Genomic DNA, 21,745 nt, shown 5'->3' on the forward strand with positions numbered 1-21,745 from the left:
GTCTCCATACAATTGTTGACAAATTTGAATTTAAAAATTCTAACATCTGCAGAAAAACAATATGCTAATTTTTCCCACCAGAGATGTTTCCACCAAATTAACTTGTTGATTTGTTGCGTGATGACATAGTGCACATAAATATAACTTATGAGGTTAAATTCCCATGTACCGAATACAATAAATACAATTTAAATGTGTTTCCATCCCACTTTACACTGTGTGTTGCGTGATACAGCGAGGTGCCCACTCTGGTTTTGGTACATGTGCTCTAGCCAACAGCTCACACACACAGAGGGTATAACCTACATGATGACATTATTAGAGACAAAAGAGCAAGATTGACGCTTGGCTGCTGCTTATTTTTATTTGTCAATCATCATGTCTCCAGAATAAGACCCTGGATATTGATTGGAAAGGAGCATCCAGCTCGTCACCGTGCACTTTCACCACCCTATGAAGTTCATCATAACTTATTTAATCTGTAGCCTAATAAACTGCATGCTTTCCTGAGTCGTAGTGGGAGGACCACACAACATGTCACCTGACTCCAAGTTTACTTCCATATGATGGTTATGTAAATAACCTCCATTTCGAGCATAATTCATTTTATAGACACAAAAAGATCCCACTTTGTCTAAAGAATTTGGAAAGTTTACCCGCAAATTAGCGGTTTCCATCAGACGACATGTACTTTACTCGCATTAAAAAGGTAAGATTGAAACCTGGTTCGTGTTTCACAAGGGAATGGAGTTCTTGCTATGCTAATTTCTTACAGTCTTCGGGCCCAACCATGTGTGTGTGTGTGTGTGTGTGTGTGTGTGCGCGCATACAGTATATTAATGAGCATTTGATATATTAATGCTGCTATCAAAAGTGATTTATAGTTTCTGTATTTGACGGTCATCATGTACTTTACTACATCATACAGCTTGTCCACGTTACATTTAATAATGACACCTAGGTTCTTTATTTGGGCACTCCTTAGTAAATCTCCATACAACTACAATTCATCCCTTCATTTTATCTAATCCCTCCATCAGCAAATTAGTGAATGTTAAACATGTATCCTCGTTGTATACGAAACGCTTACTTACTAACGAGCTAGTAAATTACATCCGAACTCTGAATAACCAAATCCTGCTAAATCATGAAGTTATGATTCAGCCTTAGCCCACAACCACTTGGTTCTCATCTTGGAAAGTCGTCATTTCAGCAAGATTTGCCCGTTGGGAAAAGTGTCAAATTCTCGCTCATTTATTTGATTGGGAATGTTTTGTTCCAGAGTTGTTTACAAAACACAGACTAAGAAAGAAATAGTCCTCCTCCCAACCACTATCGAAAGGGGAGGAGGAAACCAATGATTCCCTAATTCCATTCAGGTTTCCTGCTTCAGTCCTGGCAATAGCACCAAAAAGGGTTGAAGGAGATGATCTATCCCACGCTTGCTTTCCTGCCCTGGTGGGCTTCCTGTAAACCCAAGCACACGGAGTGAGCAGCTAATGTTATTCATACAAAGGGCTGTAGTAACTCCAACCCTGGATGAGAATGTTGGTGTGTGGTCTCTCTCCCTCCCTCCTCTCTCCTCTCCCTCCCCACTCCCTCCCTCTCCCTCTCTCCCCACTCTCTCCCCCTCTCTCTCCCTCCTCTCTCCCACTCTCTCCCCCTCTCTCTCCCTCTCTCTCCCCCCTCCCTCCCTCCCCCCCCTCCCTCCCTCTCTATCTCTTCCCACTCCCTCCCTCTCTCTCCCCCACTCCCCCTCCCTCCCTCCCCACTCCCTCCCTCTCCCCACTCCCTCCCTCTCTCTCTCTTCCCACTCCCTCCCTCTCTATCTTTTCCCACTCCCTCCCCTCTCTCTCCCCCACTCCCTCCCTCTCTCCCCACTCCCCCACTCCCTCCCTCCCTCTCTCTCCCCCACTCCCTCCCTCTCTCTCTCCCCACTCCCTCCCTCTCTCGCTCTCCCCACTCCCTCCCTCTCTCGCTCTCCCCACTCCCTCCCTCTCTCTCTCCCCACTCCCTCCCTCTCTCTCTCCCCACTCCCTCCCTCTCTCTCCCCACTCCCTCCCTCTCTCTCTCTCCCCACTCCCTCCCTCTCTCTCTCTCCCCACTCCCTCCCTCTCTCTCTCTCCCCACTCCCTCCCTCTCTCTATTGAAATGCCAATTTTTCTCAACATTACAGGGCAGTTTAGAAAGAAGAGGTTCTGGTGTAAACTACGTGGTTTCCACAACACAACACCCTGCCAGAGGAATTCTATGTAAAGTCTGCAGGAACAGTCCTGCGCCACCATCCATCCTGTTCCAGCTGACTTCACTGCATAACTCCTCAATGAGCTCAAATTATGAGCTCAGTGCCCAGCAAGGGGCTTGTTAATCAGCTATCCTCCCTGCTGTCTCGCGCCAGTTGTTCTAACCACTTAAACCTTGACGGTTTCCAAGCGCCAGATATACCAAACATCCATTTTGACAGGGGGAACGGGTGTAATTCCAGCTCAAATCGCCATAATTCCAGAAGTGATAAATGGATACACATTCGGCGGCTCTATTTCCGTCTCCCGAGGCGGCTGCGAGTTTATCTTTCTGGCCCTCACAGTTGCTCGCTGGTAATTCGAGCAAATCACCCCATTTTCCTTTAACCCAACACATATAGGCCCCCTCAGATTCTGTCAAAAACTGTTACAGTTAACGGGGACGCTATTCAATCAAGCGGCAAGCGAGGAATTCCCGAGGGGTGTATTAGGTAAATACGGTGAACCTATAGGCTGCTTGTTTATGTATGTACTGTTTCAAATGTGAGACCAGTGTATTATCGCTCACAGCATCTTTTTCACATTACAGCGAAGCCTACGGAAATCAACTGTCAGCAGGCAAGCATTTTCTATCAAAAGGGTACTATTGGAATCATGATTGTTCATTAACGTACAGATGAACTCATTGAACCTTTTTCTCTCATTAACGTTTTGAGAAGTCCGCCGGGGATGAACGTATGCTGTTTACACAGATTCTGTGTACATTCTTCTGTGGGTCTTCCCTTCATCCTGAAATGTAATCGGAATCAAAACTGGAAAATCGCCTTCAGTAGCGCGACTCGAACCAAGACAACATATGCTTGTGTGTCTAAAACTCTTTGCGGCTTTTTTTGTAAACAATTTTAGACAAACAAAGACTTGTGAATCCAATAGGCTTGAGTGTCCTAAACCATAAAGCTTGCCACTTTGAACCTTATATGCATGTATTGGCTTGTAGCTCGTTTGCCAACACATCTGGGCTTTGAAGATGAAATGCTTTTGTTCCAATTTGTTGCCATTTAAATTCAGTCACTCCAATCACATGGACAAGTGCCGGAGCATTGCTGCACAGTGTGTACTGACGCAGGAAGCTGTGTGTATTGATGCGATTGGTGGCCACTTAGAGAGCATGTCTCATATATGGTTTAAGCAGACAGCAGTCTGTTGAGAGGTTATAGGGGTGATGTTTTAATGGAGCAGTCTGTTGACAGCAGTCTGTTGAGAGGTTGTTATAGGGGTGATGTTATGGGGGTGATGTTTTAATGGAGCAGACAGCAGTCTGTTGAGAGGTTATGGGGGTGATGTTTTAATGGAGCAGACAGCAGTCTGTTGAGAGGTTATAGGGGTGATGTTTTAATGGAGCAGACAGCAGTCTGTTGAGAGGTTATGGGGACAGCAGTCTGATTATAGGGGTTTTTTAATGGAGCAGACAGCAGTCTGTTGAGAGGTTATTGGGGTGATGTTTGAATGGAGCAGACAGCAGTCTGTTGAGAGGTTATAGGGGTGATGTTTTAATGGAGCAGACAGCAGTCTGTTGAGAGGTTATAGGGGTGATGTTGTTGAGTATAGATGTTTTAATGGAGAGACAGCAGTCTGTTGAGAGGTTATAGGGGTGATGTTTTATAGAGAGAGAGAATGAGGAGTGGAGGAGTAAAGAGGATAAGGAGTAAAGAGGATGAGGAGTGGAGGAGTAAAGAGGATGAAGAGTGGAGGAGTAAAGAGGATAAGGAGCAAAGAGGATGAGGAGTGGAGGAGTAAAGAGGATGAGGAGTAAAGAGGAGAGGAGTAATGAGGATGAAGAGTAAAGAGGATGAGGAGTAAAGAGGAGAGGAGTAATGAGGATGAAGAGTAAATAGGATGAGGAGTAAAGAGGAGAGGAGTAATGAGGATGAAGAGTAAAGAGGATGAGGAGTAAAGAGGAGAGGAGTAATGAGGATGAAGAGTAAAGGAGGAGAAAGAGGATGAGGAGTAATGAGGATGAAGAGTAAAGAGGATGAAGAGGAGTGGAGGAGTAAAGAGGATAAGGAGAGGATAAAGAGGATGAGAAGTGGAGGATTAATGAGCAGAGGAGTAAAGAGGATGAAGGGTGGAGGAGTAATGAGGAGAGGAGAGGATAGAGAGGAGTAAAGAGGATAGGAGTAATGAGGATGAAGAGTAAAGAGGATGAGGAGTAATGAGAATGAGGAGTAATGAGAATGAGGAGTAATGATGATGAGGAGTGGAGGAGTAAAGAGGATGAGGAGTAATGAGGATGAGAAGTGGAGGAGTAAAGAGGATGAGGAGTAATGAGGATGATGAGTAATGTGGATGAGGAGTAATATGGACGACGAGTGGAGAAATAAAGAGGAAGAATGTAGGATAAATAAGGATGAGGAGTAATGAGGATGAGGAGTAATGAGAAGGAGGAGTGGAGGAATAAAGAGGATGAGGAGCAATAAGGATGAGGAGTGGAGGAGTAAAGAGGATGAGGAGTAAAGAGGACGAGGATGAGGAGTAATGATGATGAGGAGTGGAGGAGTAAAGAGGATGAGGAGTCATGAGGATGAGAAGTGGAGGAGTAAAGAGGATGAGGAGTAATGTGGATGAGGATTAATATGGACGACGAGTGGAGAAGTAAAGAGGAAGAGTGTAGGAGAAATAAGGATGAAGAGGATGAGGAGTGGAGGAGTAAAGTGGATGAGGAGTAAAGAGGATGAAGAGTAAAGAGGATGAGGAGTAAAGAGGAGAGGAGTAATGAGGATGAAGAGTAAAGAGGATGAGGAGTAAAGTGGAGAGGAGTAAAGAGGATGAAGAGTAAAGAGGATGAGGAGTAAAGAGGATGAGGAGTAATGAGAATGAGGAGTAATGCGGATGAGGTGTAAAGAGGATGAGGAGTAATGAGGATGAGTGGAGGAGTAATGAGGATGAAGCGTAAAGAGCATGAAGAGTAAAGAGGATGAGGCGTAAAGAGGGTGAGGAGAAATGATGAGTGGAGGAGTAATGAGGATGAGGAGTAATGAGAATGAGGAGTAATGATGATGAGGAGTAATGATGATGAGGAGTAATGAGGAGTGGGAGAGTAAAGAGGATGAGGAGAAATGATGAGTGGAGGAGTAATGAGGATGAGGAGTAATGAGAATGAGGAGTAATGATGATGAGGAGTAATGAGGAGTGGGAGAGTAAAGAGCAAAATGGAGGGTGATGTGAGAATAAAGACAAAGAGCAGTAAGGAAGCGATTGAGGGAGAAGAAGGTGGAAGGGCTAAGAGGAGTGATGCAGGGTTACAGTAACTAGTGGGGGAATGAAGAGCAAGGTTAGTGAAGAGGAGGACAAGAGGAGAATTAAGAGAGTTGTGATGAGGTTTGTTGTACAGAGAGAACAAGAGAAGAATGAGAAGGTAAGAGTTGTGATGAGGTTTGTTGTACAGAGAGAACACGAGGAGAATTGAGAAGGGAAGAGCTGTGATGAGGGTTGTTGGACAGAGAGGAGAATTGAGAAGGGAAGGGCTGTGATGAGGGTTGTAGGACAGAGGACAAGAGGAGAAGTGAGAAGGGGAGAGCTGTGATGAGGGTTGTAGGACAGAGAGGACAAGAGGAGAAGTGAGAAGGGGAGAGTTGTGATGAGGGTTGTAGGACAGAGAGGACAAGAGGAGAAGTGAGAAGGGGAGAACTGTGATGAGGGTTGTAGGACAGAGAGGACAAGAGGAGAAGTGAGAAGGGGAGAGCTGTGATGAGGGTTGTAGGACAGAGGACAAGAGGAGAAGTGAGAAGGGGAGAGCTGTGATGAGGGTTGTAGGACAGAGGACAAGAGGAGAAGTGAGAAGGGGAGAGCTGTGATGAGGGTTGTAGGACAGAGAGGACAAGAGAAGTGAGAAGGGGAGAGCTGTGATGAGGGTTGTAGGACAGAGAGGACAAGAGGAGAAGTGAGAAGGGGAGAGTTGTGATGAGGGTTGTAGGACAGAGAGGACAAGAGGAGAAGTGAGAAGGGGAGAGTTGTGATGAGGGTTGTAGGACAGAGGACAAGAGAAGTGAGAAAGGGAGAGCTGTGATGAGGGTTGTGGGACAGAGAGGACACACCATGGAGGGATATGCAGATAGCAGGAGTATGCTGAAGAAACAGACAAGTATTGGTTAAGATTCAGGGGTCTTACGTCCACGTCGTCACAGAGCAGGGATCCAGAGCCGTACTGTAGGCGGCACTGGTGGGCAGCACTGTACAGGACCCCGGGGGGAACAGAGTTCAGATCCAGCCCGTCCCGCATGGGGGGGTCATCCAGGCACCAGCCCCAGCCTCGACTGAAGAGGAACAACCACAACAACAGGGTGGTCAGACAAACGCATTATAGTGAAACATGCACACATCGAGATCCTGACAAGGGGTGTTATTAAATGGATAGTTTAGGATTTTGGCAATGAGCATGTTATCTACTTCCCCAGATCAGATGAACTCTTGGATACCATTTTTATGACTCTGCGTCCAGTATGAAGGAAGTTAGAGACAGTTTTGCGAGCCAATGCTTACTAGCTTAGTGAAAAAAACTGATAGCCTGGCTAAGCTAATGCTAACAGTAGTTAGCATTGGCTCGTGAAAGTACCTCTTAACTTTCTTCATACTAGACAGACATAAAAATGGTATCCGAGACTTCATTGGACTCTGGTAAAATAGATAACATGCTTCATTATCAGTCCTCTTGTTTTGGGGCTCCCAAGTGGAGCAGCGGTCTGAGGTACTGCATCTCATTTCTAGAGGTGTCACTACAGACCCTAGTTCAATTCCAGGCTGTATCACAACCGGCCGTGATGGGCAGTCCCATATGGTCCCACAATTGGCCCAGTGTTGTCCGGGTTACGGTTTGGCCGGGGTAGGCCATCATCCTAAATAAGAATATTTTCTTAACCAACTTGCCTCGTTCAATAAAGGAGAAATAAAATGGACAAATCCCAAACTATCCCTTTAAGGCTGGAACAAAATTGAGGGGCTTAAATATGATTGAGCCTAATTTTAATGGGCCATATATTTCATAGTTGACAGGGCTGTATGTGACTGAGTAGACAGTGACGGAGTTGACAAGGTCTCCATGTAAAAAAGCTGACAGGGTGCTAACAGAATTTAGAGAGCTGTCTGCATGACACAGAATCAAGCAGGCGTCACAGTCAAACCAGTCGTTAGAAGTCAACTCCAGCTCAGTCAAAATGCCAAGCTGGAACCACATGAGTACAGCAGGCATTCTATCACATGAACAAAAAGATCAATGAGTCAATCCCCCTTTTATGGGGATCCAATCTATCTCCATAAGGGACATTTACAAATCCTAGTATTGGAACAGTTTTAATTCTAAGTGATTGATTTTATATTAGTATGCTTCATTTCTGCCTGGGCACACTTTTAATTAAGATGCTGGAATGGTCCACAACTGCCAACAAAACGAGTAATGATTAGAAAAGTCTGACAACCAGGGACTGATTTAGACTTGGGACACCAGGTGGGTGCAATTCATTATCAGGTACAGTAGAACAGAGAACCAGCAGGCTCCGGACCTCATAAGGTAAGAGTTGAAGACCTCTGGTGTTGGATATAGGCAACATCAAAAGCCTGCAAAGGTTGTGAAATATGAACACTAGAATTTTCAAATGCTTTTGAAAATATATAGATTGCTATTATTTTCTATGGGTAACATGATGAAGATACTCTCAATGTAAGACCCTGCGCCTGCTCCATGACAACCAGATTAGGAAAGAGATGAAAAAAGCATGGGCTTGCATTAAACATAAGATATCACCTTTTTTTATATGACAGCAGTTCCACACATTGCCATGATGCAAGTTGTGTGGGAAAAATATGAGTATTTTATTCTGTTATATTTCATTATACTCCTAGCCTCTATAACATATATGTGTATTGACTGTGATCAGGGTAGCCTCAGTGTGTCTTGTCTGTTTAATGGACAAAACTATTGATTTTGTGAAACATAATGAAACATGACATTGTTGACATTTTTTTATTTTATTTTTTTTACAAACATGACATTTTTTTTACATGTTATTTGTCTTTTAATGTTTCTTAGGACCTGCCTAAACAAATGAATAATGGATTTATTTTTGATGGTGTATATTTTCAATGGATTTATTAAAATAGACGCCCAACATATGTTTGTAATGGATGAAAGGGGGAGGCAATATAGCATAAATCATGTTTGAAAGCAGAACTAGGTCGGCTTGTTGCTGTGTGTTCTATACAAGATAAATATTCCTTTACAGGCACATTCAAGTTACGAGTGCCATAGGGAGAGAACTCCCAGAATCAAATATAGGCTACAAATAGGCTTTATGTATTTTAGTAGGCTACTCAAACTCTTGCCAACCACACCATTTTATATGGCCTATGCATCGTCTAAGCATGAATTAATGTAATAATGAACACTTATCTGAAAAAATGGTCTTACCTCGCTTGCATTTAGTGCAGGCCGTGTAACAATCACTTAGTGCAGGCCGTGTAACCATCACTTAGTGCAGGCCGTGTAACAATCACTTAGTGCAGGCCGTGTAACAATCACACAAATAATAATAATAATAATAATAATAAAGATAATAATAATATAGTTATGTCCCCCCCATTTCTAAAACCAAAGTTGCACCCCTTCCCTGATCATAACCTGTATTTCTATTTATCCGGAGAGGCCTATGTTAGCCATTTAAGGGTGAGCTGGGCTATCCAGGGAAAGTCAACATGTCGTATTCTCACGTGGGAAGAGGGAACATGAGCTCTGCATTTGGACAGATTAGAATGTTTTCACATAAATAACGGACAGTTCCCGGCTCCACACTCTCAATGCACATGGTTGGTAGCCTTATGTCTGCCTCGCTGCTCACATAATGGAATTCACAACACAATGCTACACAACAAGCTCCAGTTTTTTTTAAGTGTATGATATTGATTCATATTTTTAAAAGTGTATTATGTTGATTTAAAATGTTTCAGACCAATGTAATTGTTCTGAACCACGAGCCAACCAATGCGTTGAAAGAATGTTTTCATTTCACCCGCCAGCTAATTTGCTTGCGGCACACCATAGACTCTACTCATAGGCGAGTTCGTTTTGCAAGGCTGCCCGAGTGAGTGGAGAGCCAATGGAATGGTGTAAAAATGTACAAACTCTGCCTACCCGGGCACGGAACCATGCAAAACGAACTCGCCCAATGATTAGCCCAACAGGGTAAATGCAGATACTGTAGGCAACCCCATGCTTCAGCCTATTTATTTATAGCCACAATGCTGCATCAGATGGGCTACAGGAGATAATGCTTACTGCTAATAGCATACCTAATAATATGGACGCTGCATAGGCTATATGCATGGACCAATACGGTCAAATTTTTTTTTTTTAAATAATTTGACCAATACATTATTTGTCTCTGATTTATGGAGGTGGAAATCATATTTTATATGTAATGTGCATTATTCAATGTATTTTCATTCATTTTAGAGTAGAATGTCCTTTTAAAAAGTCACCAGAACAGAGCTTCTCAGTCTAACATAAAAATGACCCAAAATAGGGGGTGGGTGTGGCGACCTTTCCCCCCACTGCTACATATGTTTCCAGAGGAAACACTGGACGGGAGGAAGACTCATTCAAATGTGGGCAGAGAGTTTTAGGTACAGTAGTACATTTCCACATAATCCAACATGCAGCCAAGGGAGAGAGTAGATCAGGACAATAAGGTCACAACTCCAACAACGGTATGGCACAGCGGAGCTTTTACAGAAGAACACACATTGCTGTTCTCATAAGCAGAAGTCCAGCTGCTTGTCCAATTGACCAAAATATGGACAATATAACAAGATGCGTGACCCTTGACCAGGCCAAATAAAATAAACTTCTAAGGCAACAGGACTTTCCTGTTTACTTAAAGTATATTCAAAAAAACACATGATCATAAGTGACAGTCTGTTCAACTGCTTTCAAATTACTGCCATCGAGCAACAAAATAACAGATTAGAAGAGATCCTGAGGCGGCCAGAACACAACTCCATCGAGAGAGAGTAAAAGTATTCAATAAAACTATTGAAGTGTTCAATCAAGACCAGTTCTTCTGCTTTCAGTCACACTGATTAGTCTGAAAGCTTTCTGAATAGAGAAAAGGATAATTTCTACCCTTGGCAGCTACCAGGTTATTTGATTATGTTATGTTTTCTCTGCATCACAGCCCAGGCCACTGATTCTGACCCAGTAATTGGTGAGGTGTGATCACAGCAGCAAGTGGAACTGCTATCAAGACTCAAATCCTCCCAGCAGGCCTCTTTCTCTCAAGCATGGTCCCAGATCTGTTTGTGCTGTATCGCCGACTTGTATGGTCATTGTCACGCTAAACAATGACCACAGGAGTTGGCAAGACGGTACAAAGATCTAAGACCAGGCTAGTTTCTCTCCTAACAATGCAAAAAGCTGTGTGGAACTCAGTGAGCAAAACTCAACTCTGATGTCTGAGTTCATCCCTCAGACACTATTCAGTCATATTGGAGCCTACTGGAGCACGAGGGCAGTTCAAGTTCACGTGTTGTATTGCCTGCAGTATGGTGGGTTATTACATTTGAGCCGGACAGATTCGGCAAAGAATGTTTAAACCATTACTTTTACAACAGGAGTCTTTGCAATTAATTTATAAAACTATGGCTAAAGGCCATTACAATATCCTGCTTCAGTAAACTCTGTCTGGGCCACGTAGTATTTCACCTGAAATAACCTATTAATATATGCTTGTGATTTCAACTCTAACAAAGATGTTTTGCATTTCTGAAGCAACATTTATACAATGACGCATTTGAAAGTACTTCACAGTGTAGACACCACATCAATCCAAACCAATACAATAACATGCTATGTTTTTACAAGTCAGTTAAGAACAAATTCTTATTTACAATGACGACCTAGGAACAGTGGGTTAACTGCCTTGTTCAGGGGCAGAACGACAGATTTGTACCTTGTCAGCTCGGGGATTCTATCTAGCACCCTTTCGGTTACTGGCCCAACGCTCTATCCACTAAGCTACCTGCTGGTTACAGGCCCAACGCTCTATCCACTAGGCTACCCGCTGGTTACTGGCCCAACGCTCTATCCACTAAGCTACCTGCTGGTTACTGGCCCAACGCTCTAACCACTAAGCTACCTGCTGGTTACTGGCCCAACGCTCTAACCACTAGGCTACCCGCTGGTTACTGGCCCAACGCTCTATCCACTAAGCTACCCGCTGGTTACTGGCCCAACGCTCTATCCACTAGGCTACCTGCTGGTTACTGGCCCAACGCTCTATCCACTAAGCTACCTGCTGGTTACTGGCCCAACGCTCTATCCACTAGGCTACCCGCTGGTTACTGGCCCAACGCTCTATCCACTAGGCTACCCGCTGGTTACTGGCCCAACGCTCTATCCACTAGGCTACCCGCTGGTTACTGGCCCAACGCTCTATCCACTAAGCTACCCGCTGGTTACTGGCCCAACGCTCTATCCACTAGGCTACCTGCTGGTTACTGGCCCAACGCTCTATCCACTAAGCTACCCGCTGGTTACTGGCCCAACGCTCTATCCACTAGGCTACCCGCTGGTTACTGGCCCAACGCTCTATCCACTAGGCTACCCGCTGGTTACTGGCCCAACGCTCTAGCCACTAAGCTACCTGCCGCCCCTGCTAATCTGATATAACAGATTATGACATCATTCATGATAAATAAAATACGCTTATACAACTGATTCTTTTGTGACTAGTGATGAATAAGGCTTAACTGAAACTAAGCAATCTATTGGAATTTCTTCTACCTAGCAACAGCCAGATTCACACGCAAAATATGAAAATGACTTATTTTACTATCAGGCAATCAAGAATAGATAGGGTGATTTCCTTCAATAGGCTCCATGACACTAATGTCAACATATTCCATAGATTTGACTGAGTTCAAATGTACTTCATTCAATGAACCCCATGCAACCAGTCGAGAACAAAATGGCCACTTTGGAGCTGTGAGCTTGAAAGCTGAGATGATCTGGTAAAATATCATAAAAAAGGTAAAGCTGGCGAGATGGATTACGCCTTCAAAGCTTAGGGCCTGTATTCCCAAGTGTCTCAAAATAGGACTGCTGATCTAGGATCAGGTCCACCTGGTCTGAGTCAGCATTATCTAAAAGGACAACCTGATCGTAGATCAGAACTCCTACTCTGAATCACTTTATGAACACAGGGCCGAGATCATCTGGAGGAGCTATAAGGTGGTGTTGGCCAGCTGCACCTCACAGCTGCAGGAAAAATCACAACATGCCTCGTAATGTAGTTGGGGAGAATTCCACAGAATGCTTTCAGAGGCGACAGGGTAGCCCTGTGGTTAGAGCGTTGGACTAGTAACCGGAAGTTTGCAAGTTCAAACCCCCGAGCTGACAAGGTACAAATCTGTCGTTCTGCCCCTGAACAGGCAGTTAACCCACTGTTCCCAGGCCGTCATTGAAAATAAGAATTTGTTCTTAACTGAGGTTAAAAAAATAATAAAAAGAGCTGAACAAGTGACCCTATATTAGACTTTTGAAGACTGACTTGCCATTTTAGCTTATTTAAATGTAAAAAATGTATCCTGCCAAACACTATCATGATAGAGGAACATATGAAAATAATCAGAAACTTTGTGTTTCTCTACTGATTCTTAATCAACTGCATACTTTTGTATGTGTGCCTTGTTTAAAAATATCAAGTCATCTAAACTAAAGACCATTTAACAGCTTGCTAATGAAATGTATGATAGAAGGCGCTAGCATTTCTGTGTAATGTTTATGCTGTGCATCCAATAATGGACAATAGTATAGGGATTTATGGACTAACAATCCCCTAATACTTATTATTTTCCTTGATTCTAAAATGCAAACCTTGATTAAACTGGTTCATCCAAGGGCAAAGCTTTTCTTTGTAACTTTAGATGCAGTATTCCAAAAAGGAGGAGAATATATGACTCAACATCTGTTAACAGCTGTTTAACCTACAGTACAGTACACCTCTTCAATGAGACTTCAATAGCCAGGAGTTTAATGATGCATACATATAATGATGAAGCATTTGGGATGACATAATATTGACCACTATGCAACAGCAATTAAATTGTTCTCCATGAGTGACTATGGCTGCAGAGGTCCACTGAATAGAGGTTTAGAGGGAGAACTGACATCTGATGCCTCTGTGAAAGAAAAACACTTGTGCTGTCCAGGAGAAGTTTATGCCGTGGTGATTTATAAACGCTATTCTTTTCAGAAAATTCCACACAAAGAATGCTAATATTTTCAATAGTCAAGTCGCTAGCTAAAATAAATCAAAATCGATAAGCATTAACAATACGAATGTCTGAACACCAGTGAAAACGTCATTCACCTTTCAAACAGTAAAACAGTTGACACACTGCATGGTGTGTGTTAATTTACAGCTTAAGTCTTAGAAGTCTTGCCCACTCACAATCAAGCAGAAGGCAATCATTGTCCTCACTGCAATTTGCAGATTCCTTTTCATTGCAATTACACACATGAAAAGCTTTGGGGCTTTTTTGTAACCCCCGCCTCTCCTTCCAACCTCCAACCCCCCTTCAAACAATCTAGTCTAGACATTGTTGGAGAGCTACTCTCTCTGTCCTCAGCCCATCTGTAGGACAACCATCTGAACCCCATGGCTCAGCCTGCCCTTCCACATTCCACATTTAACTAACACCTACAGCTCAAAGTCAGACAAATAGGACTGAGTACTGCGCCCTGCGGAACCTCTCTGCCATTAGCGCACAATGGTGCCCTTGTGGTGGGAGCAGGAGAGAGATGAGAGATGAGAGGAAGAGGGAGGGAAAGATGACAAATGGAGGAAGAGGAGGAGAAGAGAGAAATATATGAAGAAATAGGAGAGAGAGAAATATATGAAGAAATAGGAGAGAGAGAGAAATATATGAAGAAATAGGAGAGAGAAATATATGAAGAAATAGGAGAGAGAGAAATATATGAAGAAATAGGAGTAGAGAGAAATATATGAAGAAATAAGAGGATAGAGAAATATATGAAGAAATAGGAGAGAGAAATATATGAAGAAATAGGAGAGAGAAATATATGAAGAAATAGGAGGAGAGAGAGAAACATGAAGAAATAGGAGAGAAACATATGAAGAGATAGGAGAGAACGAGATATATATATAAAGAAAGAGTGAGATGGAGAGAAAATTAGGAAAAGATGAGGAGAGATAGGAGAGGCGTACATGGGCCCATGGCTAGTGCCAGCTGGAAGGAGGGGCTATACTACCCTCTCCCATTCAGCAGCAGGACAGAGGGGGAGTACAATGAACCGCCTGATCGCCTGCATGCCAGCTCATTCTCCTAACCCTGCTCGTACTCTGACAATATGAGCTACCATTATGAAACAGTCCTAAAGTGGCTTGTGAAATATAGTATTCACCCCCTTGGCATTTTTCAAATTTTGTTGCCTTACAACCTGGAATTAAATTTTTGGGGGTTTGTATCATTTGATTTACACAACATGCCTACCACTTTGAAGATGCAAAATATGTTTTATTGTGAAACAAACAAGAAATAAGACAAAAAAAACAGAAAACTTGAGCGTGCATAACTGTTCACCCCCCCAAAGTCAATACTTTGTAGAGCCACCTTTTGCAGCAATTACAACAAGTCTCTAGGGTATGTCTCCACAAGCTTGGCACATCTAGCCACTGGGATTCTTTTCTCCCATTCTTCAAGGCAAAACTGCTCCAGCTCCTTCAAGTTGGATGGGTTCCCCTGGTGTATGGCAATCTTTAAGTCATACCACAGATTCTCAATTGGATTGAGGTCTGGGCTTTGACGAGACCATTCCAAGATATTTAAATGTTTCTCCTTAAACCACTCGAGTGTTGCTTTAGCAGTATGCTTAGGGTCATTGTCCTGCAGGAAGGTGAACCTCCATCCCAGTCTCAAATCTCTGGAAGTCTGAAACAGGTTTCCCTCAAGAATTTCCCTCTATTTAGCGCCATCCATTTTCCCTTCAATTCTTACCAGTTTCCCAGTCCCTGCCAATGAAAAACATGCCCACAGCGTGATGCTGCCACCACCATGCTTCACTGTGGGGATGGTGTTCTCGGGGTGATGTGGTGTTGGGTATGCACCAGACGTAGCGTTTTCCTTGATGGGCAAAATGCTACATTTTTGTCTTATCTGACCAGAGTACCTTCTTCCATATGTTTGGGGAGACTCCCACATCCCTTTTGGTGAACACCAAACGTGTTTGCTTATTTTTTTCTTTAAGCAATGGCTTTTAAGCAATGAGTCATATATTCTCCACTTCTGTAAAGCCCAGCTCTGTGGAGTGTACGGCTTAAAGCGGTCCTATGGACAGAAAGTCCATTCTCCGTGGTGGTGCTTTACTGCTCCTTCAGGGTTATATTTGGTCTCTTTGTTGCCTGTGATTAATGCCCTCCTTGCCTGGTCCATGAGTTTTGGTGGGCGGCCCTCTCTTGGCAGGTTTGTTGTGGTGCCATATTCTTTCCATTTTTTAATAATGGACTTATTGGTGCTCCGTGGGATGTTCAAAGTTTCTGATATTTTTTATAACTCAACCCTAATCTATACTTCAACAAAACTTTGTCCCTGACCTGTTTGGAGAGCTCCTTGGTCTTCATGGTGCCACTTGCTTGGTGGTGCACCTTGCTTCATGGTGTTGAAGACTCTGGGGCTTTTCAGAACAGGTGTATATATACTGAGATCATGTGACACTTGCACACAGGTGGACTTTATTTAACTAATTATGTGACCTCATGAAGGTAATTGTTTGCACCATATCTTATATATGGGGTTCATAGCAAAGGGGGTGAATACATATGTACGCACAACTTTCCGTTTGACATTTTTTTAAATGTTTTGAAACAAGTAATTTTTTTCATTCCACGTCACCAATTTTGGACTATTTTGTGTATGTCCATTACATGAAATCCAAATAAAAACCATTTCAATTACAGGTTGTGGAACAAAATAATGCAACAAAACAGGAACAACGCCAAGGGGGATGAATACTTTTGGAAGGCACTGAGCTTTGAGCAGAACTGGAGGATAAACCATATCCTTAAGGTGAGCTCATGAGATTATAATGCTCCATCAATCAAATGGATTTTATAAAGCCATTTTACATCAGCAGCTGTCACAAAGTGCTTTACAGATACCCAGCCTAAACCCTAAAGAGCAAGCAATACAGAGGCAGAAGCCCATTGGCTAGGAAAAACTTCCTAGAAGGCAGGAACCTAGACAGAAACCTAGAGAGGAACCAGGCTCAGGGGGGTGGCCAGTTGTCTTGCATATATATTGGACAACTGGACAGAACATGCATTTATTTACATTTCAAATGCCGCAGTCTCTGGGATTTGCAATGGATTCAACCATGATATTGCGCAACAGTCTAAGGCACTGCATCTCAGTGCTAGAGGTCTCACTACAGACCCTGGTTCAAATCCAGGCTGCATCACATCTGGCCGTGATTGGGAGTCCCATAGGGCAGGCGCACAATTGGCCCCGGGTTTGGCCGGGGTAAGCCATCATTGTAAATAAGAATTTGTTCTAAACTGACTTGCCTAGGTAAATAAAGGTTCAATAAAATCTGAGCAACAATACTAATGAAGCCTGATTATGAACCTGAATTCTGGGAATGTCAGGTGAATATTTATTTCATTGCTATCCTCATTCAAGTCTGAGAGGCATATGCATCATCACTAAAATATTCTATTAAGTCTGTCTAAGCCTCAGAAAGCACAGCGTACGATCCTCCTGTGGAGCTGATGGAGCTGACAAGAGGTATTTACATTGTGTCTCACGCTGCAAAAACAAAGCAGAAAGCATGTCTGTTGTAGTGTGACAATGTATACATCTTTCAGTATGTTTGCATTAAGAGAAAGGGGGCTACCTAGTCAGTTGTACAACTGAATGCATTCAACTAAAATGTGTCTTCTGCATTTAAACCAACTCCTCTGGATCAGAGAGGCGCCTGGGGAACAGTGGGTTAACTGCCTTGCTCAAGGGCTGAACGACAGATTTTTACCTTGTCAGCTCTGGGATTTGATCCAGCAACCTTTCGGTTACTGGCACAACGCTCCTACCCGACACAGTCATGTCCTAGAAAATAACATTCACACATAATGTGAGGTGAAAATGTCATCAGCACAGACCAATGACTGGAAAGGATGTATTATGTATTGAAAGAGACCCTTCATCTTGGTTTACTTGAGGGAAATTAAAGATAAAGGATTTCTTTCAATACATCATACACCCTTTCCGGTCATAGGTCTGTGCTGATGAGATCTTAACCTCACATTATGTGTGAATGTTATTTTCAAGGACACGACTGTGTCTGAATGCAAACATACTAAAATAATTATACTTCGTCACACCAAAACAACAAGTAGAGCAAGAAGTACAAATGTACAAACAAGTAGAAGGAGGAGTGCAAGCTAAACTTGTGACCGCCAACTCTCAAGTGATGGTTTGCCTGCATTAGATAAGGTAGGCTATAGCATGTAAATAGGTCATTTCAGCAAAGACAAATACATACTGGGTCATACATACAGCTTCACTCTGACAAAGAAACAAAAACCAAATAAAGACAGTCAATGTAGGCTTGCTGGTGCATGTCAGATGCACAAAGCTAAATCATTAAACCATCGTCATACATTTTACCATACACTCATTTTCCTATTTGTAACCTTGATTCTTTAGTTTCAGCCATATTCACTCAGACAAAGAGAAAACAGGTGCAAGGTCTGTATTGGTGCAAACACTTCTCCTGTAAATCTGGAGCATGTTTCCAGACATGCACATTAGTTACCTTTTACACTGGTTTTCTGCCTTTCTTGCCAGTTGGTGCCAGTGCAGCGATCCAAACAATGTTATCAGAGCATTTTGGAGCAAGAGACTAACACTGTAGCAAGCCAATATATGAGAGCACATGCAACCAATCACATTTTAGGAAAAATGTGGGAGCAAATGCCATCGTATTTTTTTAGCAGGCATGAAGATAAATCAATTAGTCAACCCAGGCCTAGATCCTGCCTAGGTCCACACAAACCCACACACACACACACACACACACTTGGAGGCCCCAGGCAGGGGCCAGTCTGAGGCACCCCTCTCCTCACATTTTGTATGGAATGTATAGTAAAGACATCATTTAACTGTCAAATGCATTACCTTTTAATGTGCCATGAACACAACCAGGATGTTTTCATCGGATTGTCAAACAAATTAATTTAAAATAGTAGGTTACCTTCGCATGTTCATCCAAAATCATTCCAGCATCTGAAGAGTGCACTGTGCACCCGCCAACTTTCCTTCAATTCGCAAGTGGCTGAAACTATCTCACTGGAGAAAGAATCTGAGTGAGCGAAATAGCTCCCCTCTGTCTTACTACATGTAGCCCATGTATCTGATGCAGTCTGGCCAAAAAAAGCATGACAAGCCATACTCATTTGTCCTGACAGCATCAGCTACAGCACATTCTGAAAGTATTCAGAGCTGGCCGCCCGGACAAATTGAGCAATCGGGGGAGAAGGGCCTTGGTCAGGGAGGTGACAAAGAACCTGGTGGTCACTCTGACAGAGCTCCAAAGTTCCTCTGTGGAGATGGTAGAACCTTCCAGAAGGACAACCATCTCTGCAACACTCCACCAATCAGGCCTTTATGGTAGAGTGGCCAGGCAGAAGCCACTCCACAGTAAAAAGGCACGACAGCCCACTTGGAGTTTGCCAAAAGGCACCTAAAGGACTCTGACCATGAGAAACAAGATTCTCTAGTCTAATGAAACCAATATTGAACTCTTTGGCCTGAATGCCAACTGTCACATCTGGAACACACCTGGCACCATCCCTACTGTGAAGCATGGTGGTGGCAGCATCATGCTGTGGGGATGTTCTTTAGTGGCAGGGCCTGGGAGACTAGTCAGGATCGAGGGAAAGATGAACGGAGCAAAGTACAGACAGATCCTTGATGAAAACCTGCTCAGGACCTCAGATTGTCTTTTTGGAAGGTGAACCTTCGCCCCAAAGACCCTAAGCACATAGCCAAGACAATGCAGGAGTGGCTTCGGGACAAGTCTCTGAATGTCCTTGAGTGGCCCAGCCAGAGCATGGACTGAAAATAGGTGTGCAGCAACGCTCCCCATCCAACCTGAGAGAGCTTGAGAGTAACTCCCCAAATACAGGTGTACCAAGCTTGTAGCGTCATACCCAAGAAGACTGATGCTGTAATCACTGCCAAAGGTGCTTCAACAAAGTACTGAATAAAATGTCTGAATACTGATCTAAATGAAAGTATCTGTTTTTTTTAATAATTGAGCAAAAATGTAACAAAAAAATCTGTTGCTGCTTTGCATTATGGGGTATTGTGTGTAGTTCAATCAAATGTGTAATTTAATCAATGTTAGAATAAGGCTCTAACGTAACAAAATGTGGAAAACGTCAAGGGGTCTGAAGTGACTGTATAACATTGAATTAGTTCCTACTGCTACTAGCCCACAGAAACACCTTGAATAACAGTTTTATACATGTAAAAACACATTTTAACTAGGCAAGTCAGTTAAGAACAAATTATTATTTACAATGGACGGCCTACCCCGGCCAAACCGGGACGACACTGGGCCAATTGTGCGCCGCCCTATGGGACTCCAAAACATAGCCGGACGTGATACAGCCTGGATTCAAACCAGGGACTCAAGTGACGCCTCTTGCACTGAGATGCTTTGGCTTAGACTGCTGCACCACTCAGATTTAGACAAAACAGAAATCAACAGAAAGTATATTTTGAAGTGCCTGTCCTATATCTGTGAGATTTAAGAAAGCTTAGAAAAAAATTACCTGAATACCTTTTTGCGGAAATGCCTTATTTACTTCCATAAATATTTTGCCCTAGTATTTTTATTTGATATATTTTATTTCACCAGGTAGGCTAGTTGAGAACAAGTTCTCATTTGCAACTGCGACCTGGCCAAGATAAAGCATAGCAGTGTGAACAGACAACAACACAGAGTTACACATGGAGTAAACAATAATCAAGTCAATAACATAGTAGGAAAAAAAATAATCTATATACATTGTGTGCAAAAGGCATGAGGAGGTAGGCAATAAATAGGCCATAGGAGTGAATAATTACTATTTAGCAGATTAACACTGGAGTGATAAATGATCAGATGAACATGTGCAGGTAGAGATACTGGTGTGCAAAAGAGCAGAAAAGTAAATAAAATAAAAACAGTATGGGGATGAGGTAGGTTAATTGGGTGGGCTATATACCGATGGACTATGTACAGCTGCAGCGATCGGTTAGCTGCTCAGATAGCAGATGTTTAAAGTTGGTGAGGGAGAAAAAAAAGTCTCCAACTTCAGAGATTTTTGCAATTCGTTCCAGTCGCAGGCAGCAGAGAACTGGAAGGAAAGGCGGCCAAATGAAGTTCTGGCTTTAAGGAAGATTAGTGAGATATACCTGCTGGAGCGCATGCTCGGGTGGGTGTTGCCATGGTGACCAGTGAACTGAGATAAGGCGGAGCTTTACCTTGCATAGACTTATAGATGACCTGGAGCCAGTGGGTCTGGTGACGAACATGTAGCGAGGGCCAGCCGACTAGAGCATACAGGTCACAGTGGTGGGTGGTATACGGTGCTTTAGTAACAAAACGGATGGCACTGTGATAAACTGCATCCAGTTTGCTGAGTAGAGTATTGGAAGTTATTTTGTAGATGACATCGCCGAAGTCGAGGATCAGTAGGATAGTCAGTTTTACTAGGGTAAGTTTGGCGGCGTGAGTGAAGGAGGCTTTGTTGCGGAATAGAAAGCCGACTCTAGATTTGATTTTGGATTGGAGATGTTTGATATGAGTCTGGAAGGAGAGTTTACAGTCGAGCCAGACACCTAGGTACTTATAGATGTCCACATATTTTAGGTCGGAACCATCCAGGGTGGTGATGCTAGTCGGGTGTGTGGGTGCAGGCAGCGAACGGTTGAAAAGCATGCATTTGGTTTTACTAGTGTTTAAGAGCAGTTGGAGGCCACGGAAGGAGTATTGTATGGCATTGAAGCTTGTTTGGAGGTTAGATAGCACAGTGTACAAGGAAGGGCCAGAAGTATACAGAATGGTGTCGTCTGCGTAGAGGTGGTTCAGGGAATCGCCCGCAGCAAGAGCAACATCATTGATATATACAGAGAAAAGAGTCGGCCCGAGAATTGAACCCTGTGGTACCCCCATAGAGACTGCTAGAGGACCGGACAACATGCCCTCCAATTTGACACACTGAACTCTGTCTGCAAAGTAGTTGGTGAACCAGGCAAGGCAGTCATTAGAAAAACCGAGGCTACTAAGTCTGCCGATAAGAATATGGTGATTGACAGAGTCGAAAGCCTTGGCCAGGTCGATGAAGATGGCTGCACAGTACTGTCTTTTATTGATGGCGGTTATGATATCG

The 21,745-nt window shown here is 43.2% G+C and overlaps 1 protein-coding gene across 1 annotated transcript in view; it reads right to left on the bottom strand.

Moving 5' to 3' along the window:
- LOC135556025 (A disintegrin and metalloproteinase with thrombospondin motifs 7) overlaps positions 1–21,745 on the bottom strand; it is a 196,118-nt gene that overhangs the window by 131,413 nt on the left and 42,960 nt on the right. The window contains 1 exon segment of the mRNA XM_064988891.1: positions 6,412–6,556. Coding sequence (XP_064844963.1) covers positions 6,412–6,556 — 145 coding nt within the window.

Source organism: Oncorhynchus masou, chromosome 2 (assembly GCF_036934945.1).
Source record: "Oncorhynchus masou masou isolate Uvic2021 chromosome 2, UVic_Omas_1.1, whole genome shotgun sequence".
Taxonomy (NCBI): Eukaryota; Metazoa; Chordata; class Actinopteri; order Salmoniformes; family Salmonidae; genus Oncorhynchus; species Oncorhynchus masou.